The sequence below is a fragment of the Pochonia chlamydosporia genome, chromosome 2 (assembly GCF_001653235.2).
Source record: "Pochonia chlamydosporia 170 chromosome 2, whole genome shotgun sequence".
NCBI classification, from domain to species: Eukaryota; Fungi; Ascomycota; class Sordariomycetes; order Hypocreales; family Clavicipitaceae; genus Pochonia; species Pochonia chlamydosporia.
Window position 1 is genome coordinate 4,964,217 of NC_035791.1, and position 11,135 is coordinate 4,975,351.

The 11,135-nt window shown below is 50.5% G+C and overlaps 2 protein-coding genes across 2 annotated transcripts; one reads left to right on the plus strand and one right to left on the minus strand.

Moving 5' to 3' along the window:
* Nucleotides 1–707: 707 nt before the first annotated feature.
* Nucleotides 708–1,094, minus strand: VFPPC_03549 (hypothetical protein; the record flags this gene model as incomplete). Its single annotated transcript, XM_018283041.1, has 1 exon — nucleotides 708–1,094. One exon carries the CDS (start codon nucleotides 1,092–1,094, stop codon nucleotides 708–710), a length of 387 nt encoding a protein of 128 aa, XP_018147751.1.
* Nucleotides 1,095–5,109: 4,015 nt separating this feature from the next.
* Nucleotides 5,110–10,839, plus strand: VFPPC_03550 (chitin synthase 6; the record flags this gene model as incomplete). The annotated part of the gene is made up of 3 exons (XM_018283042.1): nucleotides 5,110–5,420; nucleotides 5,497–10,739; nucleotides 10,808–10,839. 3 exons carry the CDS (start codon nucleotides 5,110–5,112, stop codon nucleotides 10,837–10,839), a joined length of 5,586 nt encoding a protein of 1,861 aa, XP_018147752.1.
* Between the last annotated feature and the right edge of the window lie 296 nt (nucleotides 10,840–11,135).

The following is an 11,135-nucleotide window of genomic DNA, read 5'->3' on the forward strand; positions in this document are numbered from 1 at the left end:
TATACCCACAGGGCGTGCGGTAGCTCAGCGCACCACCGTTAGCTCCCACAGGGGCTATCGGCGCCGACGATGGTGCCGCTCAGCCTGGAAGGGGTACGAACATTCAGGTCTGGGTCTGGTCTGGTGGCCTGGCCAGACCAGGGCCATGGACCAGCGTGATCGCCGACACGGGGTCCACGGGCTGTGCATCAGGTCTCTCTGTCCGACTACTTTGACAGCACAGCACACACCTGATGTCCAGTAATCTGGTTGTGCCCAATTGACCTAATCCCGCCCATCTTTCACTGAACTTCCAGTACCTCAGTACCTGGCGAAGGTACCAGACTTCAATGTTGAATATCAAGCAATTTGTGGCCCTAACGTTGGACCTGTTGGCGGCCCAAGCCGTTTCCCCGCTGCCCTACCACCACCTCGAAGTGGCAAATTCAGCATAGCAGTACGCCACACATACACTGGAGCTCGAATTAGGCGCTGGTAAACAATGACCTCTGGAGCCTCAGAGCTTCAACACACAGCTGGACCTGTTGGTTGCTCCGGTAAGCACGCCAGTCAGCCAGTCACAATCAAGCGAAGCTCGGTTATCTGCCCATCCTTCACAGCACAGCAGGCAGCGATCTTCAGAGCAAGTCTTTTTTTTTTTTTTTTTTTGCTTCTTTCCTGTCCTGCCCCCTTTTCCAGATTTACCCAAAGACAAGAACGCAAAGGATTCACTGCTTGAGGATTCGCTTGGATTCGTTCTCGTCCGTTTCTACCAGGTACTCCGGATCGCAGTGAGCTGATGCCCCCTCACGTGAAGCGGAGCTGGGAGAAAGTTGACGATGAAAATACGAAGAGGCGACATGCGGCTCCACGCTGGCGCGGGCAAAGTCGAAACCTTGTTGCCAGCAACCACCCCATCCATCACCAGCATTGACCAACCACGAGCCATTTAAAACGGCAGTGGCCGCTCGTATCCCGAAAAAGATGTCTGGTGCATTGAGCACGCGAAGGAGGGTGGGAATGCTGAGTGGACACACAACATAACATGGGGCAACACGGGCCAGACAGCATTCTAATCTTGGACCGGAGTGTTGAGTTTGAAGACCAGACTGCATATTGCTGCGCCTCGTCCGTCACGCCGCAGTTCCCCATGATGGAAACTTGACTGCTGCAGAACCAAGTCACTGACTGGATGGAGTCTTGACAGGCTCTATCAATTTTTTTCGTGCCTTCGGTCTATCGATTCCTCGTTTACGTGCTCCACGCGCTACGAGCCTACCTCAACGAACTTGAAGAAGACCATCGTGCACTGGTCCATGGTGGGCGATGTCTATTTTTATGGGCCAAATAGCAAGCAATGGCCACTTGGCTCTGGATCTTGCGAGCGATCCTCCGGATATGGACAATGAGCCCCGTTGCACGGAGTACGGAGTACCAACCTTTGGGATCACTGTCTTGTCCTTGGCATCACTGCCAGCATGACACAGCAGCCAAGCACTGAGTGAGCTGCTGCGACAACGGTTTGTTGCAAAACAAATGAGACACGGAGCCTAATTCCACGGCCTGATGAACGTAACTAGTCATTCCGGTGCGTGCTACCGAACAATTTATATTCCGTACAGAGTGCGGAGTACGGTGTACAGCAGGTAATAAATGCAGAGTCGGAGCTGAAAAACCAAGGACCCAAAGGTGCCGAACACTCCAAACTGCATCAGCGAATGCCTCTGCATGGAGAGTTTGCGCTATTCCTTACACCAGACGGCTGCCTATGCCTTCGACAACAATCTTCAACCCAAATTTGTGCAGTTCTTTGGTCTTCCACCTCCACCTTACCAACCAAGAAATCTAGATGAGATGGAGCCAATTATGGCCCAGCCGCCAAACCTGGGGAGTGCCTCTCTCCACCTCTCATGATGGAGATGTCGCAAAAACAACTTCTTATGTCGCTGACGAATGCACGTAGTACTCATTATTCTCCGTAACTGCTAGTTGCCCGTGCCACCAGCATATTTCGTCATTTTACAGTATCAAAAGGTCTTGACGAGGGCCAGTTTTGAGAAAATTTTATGGAGTCCTCTACTCGTGGTCGCATTTTTTGTCTCACACACCGGAATTCTAATAAATTTGAGCCAAAGAAATTGTCATCACACACAGCATATAATTGCGACTGACCGTCGTGCAGTGGTACACGACAGAGTCATCTAAGTTCTCCTATGCTTTCAACTTTACAGAGCTGGAGCCTTCGATTCGACCTTGCAAAGTCTAGTCTCGTTTGTTGTCAAACAAATAATGACCAAGCGGCGTGGCGCCTGTTGCACCCATCACAATTGCGGTCATAGACAGTCTCCTTGAGATTGTATTTTTCTTTTTTCAGTTCTACCCCTGAATCTTGGGGCAAAGTCCGAATAGTCTATTTCTTTCCAGGAGCCACCTGTTAACCAGGCACCCAATTGAGCATCAAAGAAGGGCGGTCACACATTCCTTTGAGACAGGCCGCCTGCATTGGGAAAAATTTGAGAACCGTGAGAGCGGCGGGCATGGTCCAGTCGTCAATCTCGATGCACACAATTGCTGCGAATCATGCGTGACGTTGATGCATGCCACATGTCAACTGACGAAGAGATGAGGAGAGATCTCCATCTTTTGCTCTTGTTTGCCGTTCGCCATTCGACAAGTATCATGGAATCAAACAATTGCCCATATTTGCCTGCTTGTTATGTACGAATAGCGTCAGACGCCTTTCCTTATCGAACACACTTACAATATCTAATTAAAATCTTCTGATTGCCAAAGACGCTGGCTTCGGCTCCCTTTCGGCACTGGATATGATGGTCCTGGGCGCCTGAGAAGGGGCTCACGACCAGGTCAGGGGTAAGAAGCTGCATCACCCTCAGCAACCATCAAGAACACACACAGCACACTGTGCGCAATGGTGCACAGTCGTAAGCTACCCAAGGGATCCGGGCTGCCGAACAGGAAAAAAAAGCACGCTAGCATCGCCATCCATCCTCAGTATCCCTGTCTGGCGATGTTCTCATCTCCCGCCTCCTGGTCCCAGCAAGCCAAATGGGCACAACCAAGGGGACAGCTGGAGTCAGAATAATTCTTGATCTCGGAATAAAATTGGTTATCAATTCAAGCTGATCATTGTAGGGACATAATGAACGACTGGAGAAAGCCAGCTTCGAAAACCGACACAGACGTACGGAGTATAGGGCAACGAAAGATACGAGACATGAAGTGTCAAGGGGAGAGGATCTGCGAACTGACGCATGCAGCAAACAAGAGTCACATCTGGTGTACCACACACAGCACAGGCTTGTCGATCCGTACTGCACAATGCTGTATGAAGCACGGAGTATATTCAACCTAGGAACCCAAGAAAAAAGAAGACAAGCCTGGCAAACTTCGAAGTTAGGACCGATAATCTATCTCTTGTCCGAGGCATGGCCTCTGGTGGTGGCAGAGGTAACGGATTCATTTACTTTCTGGTCTGGCAGCCGAGTCATCAACCACCAGCATCGACTCCATCTTCAGTTTATTTCAAAATCATGAACCGCACATCAATCGGCCCCACACATCGCATGACAGTCTTTTCACGCAAGGGCAATAGGCAATGCCGGCTCACGGATGTCCTTGCAGACTGGCGGGCCTCGGAGTTGTGCAGGGGGTGAGCCTGGCCCTGCTAGTGCCATCCTTGTCATGGTCTCGATCCGATGAGCCTCCAAAAAGTCAGAAAATTTTCCAAGGCCAGCAAACATCCCCTGTTGGCAGCACTGCCTTTGCGTGTCCTTCCCATGGATTTGAATTTTCGACTTCGTGGCAAGCCAAGCGCTTGTGATTGTGACAATGTCTCGTTCTGTCGTTGAATCATTGGCGCGTCACGTATTCAGAGCTCCGCAGGCAATATATGGCAGTCGAACACATTGCAAAGATTCGATGGGTGGGTAATGGACAGCATACCAGACAGATAGCCTCAGCTTTCAGGATTGTGGCTTATACAACAAATGGTGGGAGACGGTTTGTTGACACACGCACAAGACATCACGAAGACCGTGTTGACGATGCAGCATCAGTGACGCGTGAGCTTGGACTTGGGCTTGAATGTAGCAGACCTGGAACCATGGACCAAGTTTTTACGACAAGCTCATTGTCTTCCGCACTCCGCTGAAAATTAGGCATTGTTACTCCGTACAAGGCAGTGTGATCCTGCTCATCTACGGAGTACCAGACTGTATATCCATCCACTCGAAACACCCTGCATGCCGTATGCACATCAATCTGCCATCGCAATCCACAACCTGTGGTTCGTCCATCGACACAGCACCAGTGTCGCCTTGGCTTCGCGTAGCACGACTCTAGTGGAGTGATGGAGGGTAACAGACCAGAGCAAGTTGCTGGCTCCCTGTAGGGCGACACATCAAGACTGAAGTGCCCGTAAGAACGGGTTCAAGGCGGTGCGCTTTTGGTCTCTGCCGGTCGCCGTAGCCTTTGGCTCGTGTTAGTCCAGGCACAGGTGAAGAGGTGTGTGATCAATGTTACAGGACCAGGCCGAACCAGAGGCAAATACTTGACCCAAGAACCCACAGGCATGGCATGCCTGCCATCCATCCACCTGGACTAGGTCAAGCACTAGGTATTCTGGACCTGGTTCAGGCAAAGAAAACATCTATCCCCTTTATTCTGTCGTTGCCAGAGGACGACGTTGACAATCATAACCTCAACGGAGTCAAAGTCAGACCGTGGCTTGCGTGAGGACCTTTCGCAAGCCGGCTCCGCGGCTTCATCTTGTTCTTGGTTTCTTACACTCGCTTTTTCTTTGCTAAATTAACATCGAGGGCTCGTCACCTCGTACACCAACCAGATCTCTCGTTATCCGGACACGTCCTTGTCCATCAATCAGTCCACGCTCGATTCACCGTTATTCCGACACTCGGACATTCCCCAAGTTCACTCGATCCTCTGATTCATTGATAGACCATCGTTTTCAACACCCTGTCGTGCGAATCTAATACCTCTCTCCGTTTGAGTAAACGGCCTCGAACTCTCGTTGTTTCCGATTTCTGTGCTTTTATATTTTGATTTCGAAACAAAACCTCTTCCGGCAGCCCAGCTGGATTCGTGCCGACCATGGCATCGACACTTCCACCCTTGGGCGGCGGCAACGGAGGGGCTCACACTCAACATTCGTTACCCTCGCTGCCAGCACATCTCCAATCCGATACGCACATCACCGGACACTTGGCTAGTCGATTTCATGTGTCCCATCCAACTGCCAAGCTGTCCTCACATGCTCTGGTGTGTCTAAATACCTACACATCCTCCAGCAAAGGGCCAGATGGCGGTAAACCTGGCAGCGCCATGGCTGGCGCCGAAGACATGGCCGATCGTGCTTGGACAAGACTCGGTCATCGATCAGAGAACCAAGCTGTAGTGTTTCTGTAAGTCTGTCAATATGTGGAATGTTACTCTCCAATTATTGCTTTCCTAGAGTGACTAACGTGAGCTTCAAAACAGGGGTGAATCTGGATCTGGCAAATCAACCATTCGGAGCCATTTGCTCACTGCCTTGTTGGACAAGTCGTCTACTCCTCTATCGAACAAGTTGTCTCTTGCCGCATATGTCTTTGATTCTCTCACAACTACCAAGACTGCCACTACTCCCACGGCTTCCAAGTCTGGTCTTTTTTATGAATTGCAGTACGACACCTCGGCGACAACGAACCCCATCCTCATTGGTGGTAAGCTCCTTGATCACCGGCTGGAACGAAGCCGGATTGCCGACGTTCCCACCGGAGAGCGAAACTTTCACGTACTCTACTATCTCTTGGCCGGCACCAGCCAAGCCGAAAAAACCCATCTTGGTCTTGACGATGGTGCCAGCGGATCTAAACGTTGGAAGTACCTTGGTCACCCCACTCAGCTCAAGGTTGGCATTAACGATTCTGAGGGCTTTCAGCTTTTTAAAACAGCCCTGAAAAAGCTCGAGTTTCCCAGGAGTGACATCGCCGAGATTTGCCAAATTCTGGCCGCCATTCTTCATATTGGCCAACTTGAGTTTGAGTCCACCAACAATACCAGCGCCACTGGTGATGATAGTGGCGGTTTCTCTCACGAAGGTGGCCAGACCTCGACCACTGTCAAGAATAAAGATGTTCTCGGCATCGTTGCTGCCTTTCTGGGTGTAAGTGCTGGGGACCTTCAAAGCACTCTAGGCTACAAGACCAAGATGATTCAAAAAGAGCGTGTCACGGTGATGCTTGATCCTACTGGCGCACGAGCGCACGCCAACGAGTTGGCTAGGACATTGTACTCCCTCCTCGTGGCTTGGATTTTGGAAACCGTCAACCAGAAAGTTTGTGCCCCAGAGGAAGACATCGCCAACACCATTTCCATTGTCGACTTCCCTGGCTTCGCGCAGCAGTCTGCTACCGGCTCCACGCTCGACCAACTTCTCAATAATGCTGCGACTGAAGCTATTTATAATGTCACCTTGCACAACTTCTTCGACCGCAAAGCTGAAATGTTGGAGTCAGAAGAAGTCAGTGTCGCCCCAACTAGCTACTTTGACAATTCGGACGCCGTTAAAGGCTTACTAAAGGCTGGAAATGGCCTTCTGAGTATCCTCGATGACCAAACACGACGCAATAAGACTGATATCCAGCTGCTTGAAAGCTTGAGAAAGAGATTCGAAGGCAAGAACCCAGCTATTGAGGTCAGCTCTGCCACTGCAAAGTTGCCTGGCAGCAACTTCTACACCGAAAACACAGCTGCTGCCTTCACCATTAGACACTTTGCAGGCGAGGTTGAGTACCCTGTTAGGGGTCTCATCGAGGAAAACGGCGAAGTTGTCTCGGTCGACTTGCTCAACATGTTCAACTCCACCAAGAGTGAGTTTGTTGGTAGACTGTTTGGTCAAGATGTACTCCAAACTGTCAATCACCCAGTCGAGAAGTCAACTGTTATGCAGGCCACCATCAGCTCCAAACCTATGCGAGCACCAAGTGTAATGTCTCGTAAGGGTGGACGAGGCCGTGCGCTTGCGGCCCAGCGGCGTCAACAAGAAAGCAATCTTTTCGACAGTGGCAACCCGACCAGCGGATCCCGCAGTCCCAAAGGAGGCAACAAAGCTGGCATTGATCAAGGTGCTTCTGGGCAATTTCTCTCTTCTTTGGACAACGTCCAGAAGGCTGTCATGGAACCCGGCACAAATTCTTACTTTGTGTTTTGCTTGAAACCCAATGATCGCCGGATCGCCAACCAGTTCGACAGTAAATGTGTCCGCACGCAGGTCCAGACCTTTGGCATCGCCGAAATCAGCCAAAGATTGCGGTCTGCTGATTTCAGCCTGTTCCTCCCCTTTGGTGAATTTCTTGGAATGGCCGATGCCGAGACAATCTTGGTTGGCAGTGAAAGAGAGCGTGCGGAGATGGTCATTGAAGAAAAACGCTGGCCTAGCAACGAAGTCCAGGTTGGGTCTACGGGTGTCTTCCTCAGTGAGCGGTGCTGGATGGAGGTTGCTCGTCTAATTGAGGGCTCCGCGGGCCAAGGTCGCTACGCTCTGCCTTCATCAGATGGCTATGGCAACGATGCACTGACGCCTGGAGAGCGTGATGTCTTTGGCGCCTCCAAGGAACAGCTCTTGTCCGGAGGTAACACACCACTCATGTATGGCGAGAAGGGCAGACCTGGCTACTTTGGCTCTGACGATGCTCGGTCGGAAGCTGGCGTCTCTGCAATTGGTGGCGGAGATATGTTCAAGAACTTCGACACTCGTGAGCAGATGGCCGAGCGTGGTAATGAAAAGACCCTCGAGGAAATCGAAGAGTACAAAGACTCACCCAGCAGAAAGCGTTGGGTCTTTACAGTCTACTTCCTCACTTGGTTCATTCCCGACTTTCTCATCCGATGGATCGGCCGCATGCCCCGAAAAGATGTTCGTATGGCCTGGCGAGAGAAGGTGGCCATCAACATGCTCATCTGGTTCATGTGTCTGGTTGCTGCATTCTTCATCGTTGTGTTTCCAATGCTCATTTGCCCGAAACAAAATGTCTTTAGTGCCGAAGAACTGTCGTCGCACGATGGCAAGGATGGACACTCGGCTTATGTGTCTATCCGAGGCTATGTTATCGACCTGGGCAGCTTTGCGGACCGTCACTATCCCAAATTTGTGAGCAGGAAGTCAATGCTAAATTATGCTGGCATGGATGTTAGTACTCTCTTCCCGGTGCAGGTCTCTGCTTTATGCCAAGGTAGCGATGGTTCCGTGGACCAAGAGGTGACTCTGGACTACAAGAGCACCAACTATACCGGATCCCCTGCCTTGGTGAATTCGCAGGATTTGAATTCTAAGTACCATGATTTCCGCTACTTCACCAACGATACACGACCCGACTGGTATCTTGAGCAGCTCATTATGCTCAAAGGTAACTACGGCAGAGGCACCATTGGCTATTCGCCAGAGTATGTGTCAACGCTTGCCTCCAAGGATCAGGTCATTGCCTACATTGGAAACCGCGTCTATGACTTGACAACCTATGTTGCCGGAGGACGTCGTCTTCGCGCCAAACCTGGTGAAACCCCACCGAACGACCCCAAGCTTGCAGACTTTATGAATTACAACCTGGTTCAACTGTTCCAAAACCAGGCTGGCTCCGACATCACCAAATATTGGAACTCTCTAGCCATCAGCCGTGAGGAGAAAGCTCGCATGCAAACTTGTCTTGACCACCTTTTCTACGTAGGTGACCTTGACACGAGAAACTCTACCCGCTGCAAGTTCGCTGAATATTTGGTTCTTGCTGTCTCCTGCCTGCTCGTCTCGGTTATTGCATTCAAGTTCTTCGCCGCACTTCAGTTCGGTGGCAAGAATGTTCCTGAGAACCTCGACAAGTTCGTCATGTGCCAGATTCCAGCTTATACTGAAGACGAAGACTCACTGCGTCGGGCTATCGATTCGGCGGCGAGAATGCGCTATGATGACAAGCGTAAACTCTTGTGCATCATCTGTGATGGTATGATTATTGGTCAAGGCAACGATCGGCCGACACCTCGTATTGTCTTGGATATCCTTGGCGTTTCCGAAACGGTAGATCCTGAACCCCTCAGCTTTGAATCTCTCGGCGAGGGTATGAAGCAACACAACATGGGCAAGGTGTACTCGGGACTTTACGAAGTACAAGGTCACATCGTCCCATTCCTTGTCATTGTTAAGGTTGGAAAGCCCTCCGAAGTAGCCCGTCCCGGTAACCGTGGCAAGCGAGACTCTCAGATGATCCTGATGCGTTTCTTGAACCGTGTTCACTACAACCTGGCCATGAGCCCTCTGGAGCTGGAAATGTACCATCAGATCCGCAACATCATTGGTGTCAACCCAACGTTTTATGAATTTATGCTTCAAATTGATGCCGATACTGTCGTCGCCCCAGACTCTGCCACTCGCATGGTTTCGGCATTCTTGGACGACACTCGCTTAATTGCAGTTTGCGGCGAGACTGCTTTGACCAACGCCAAGTCGTCCTTCATCACCATGATCCAGGTCTATGAGTACTACATCTCTCACAATCTTTCCAAGGCCTTTGAAAGCTTGTTCGGTTCCGTCACTTGCTTGCCGGGTTGTTTCTCCATGTATCGAATTCGAGCTGCTGAGACAGGAAAGCCACTCTTCGTCAGTCGCGAAGTCGTCGAGTCATACGCTACCATTCGCGTGGACACTCTGCATATGAAGAACTTGCTCCATCTTGGTGAAGATCGTTATCTTACGACGCTGCTTCTCAAGTACCACTCCAAGTATAAGACTAAATATCTGTTTAGCGCTCATGCCTGGACAATTGCCCCGGATTCCTGGAAGGTCTTCCTGTCTCAGCGACGTCGTTGGATTAACTCTACGGTGCATAACCTTATCGAACTGATTCCAATGGCCCAGCTTTGTGGTTTCTGCTGCTTCAGCATGCGTTTCGTGGTCTTCATCGATTTGCTCAGTACTGTTGTCCAGCCGGTCACAATTGCATACATCGCCTACTTGATTGTTCTTGTCGCTACAAAGGCTAGCGTTGTTCCTATGACAGCCTTCATCTTGCTCGGCGCCATTTATGGTCTTCAAGCAATCATTTTCATCCTGCGCCGCAAGTGGGAAATGGTTGGATGGATGATTCTGTACGTCTTGGCCGTCCCGGTCTTCAGCTTTGGTCTGCCGTTGTATGCCTTCTGGCACATGGATGACTTCAACTGGGGCACCACCCGTGTTGTTGCCGGCGAAAAGGGCAAGAAGGTGGTCATTTCAGACGAAGGCAAATTCGACCCCGACTCCATCCCTCGCAAGAAGTGGGAAGAATACCAGGCCGAGTTATGGGAGACACAGACTTCTCGCGACGACACTCGCTCCGAGGTGTCCGGCATCAGCTATGCAACCAAGGCTCAACCTATGGTATCCGAGTACGGATTCCCCAGCCGACCGGATTCCACAACTGGATTTGCAGCTCACCCCATGCCAAACCTGCCCTATGACTCTCGCAACAACTCTCGGATGTCTCTTGCTCACTCAGACATGGGCCACCATCGTATGAGTCAATTTGGAGGCTCGCAATTCTTCAACCCAGACGACATGGTCGGCCTGCCAAGCGATGATGCTCTGCTGGCCGAGATCCGCGATATTCTCAAGACAGCAGATCTAATGACTGTCACCAAGAAGGGCATTAAGCAGGAACTGGAGCGTCGTTTCGACGTGCCATTGGATGCCAAGAGAGCCTATATCAATAGTGGTAAGTACTTGCATGCCCCCAAAAACATTCCCTTGTCAGCCAATTTACTAATTTGAAATGTTCTTTAGCTACCGAAGCTCTTCTCTCTGGTCAACTCTAAATAAATCGAGTTAAAGAGATACTATAGAATGGAATAAAAACACCCGGGTCCTTGATTTTATTTTAATTACATCTTGATGCCATTTATTTTTTTTACAACCTAGGTTTTACTATTGTTTTTGACCTCCTCATTGCAAAGGAGTCGAGGAAACCGGCGAAATCGGATGGGTAGCGCACGACAGAGTTTGAGTTCGGGTCGTTCAACTTGCAAAGGAGGCTGTTTGGATGCCTAAACCTATACGAATAGCATAATCATGGGCTCGAGAAAGCATACCATCTATAGGAAGAGAGTTAGTC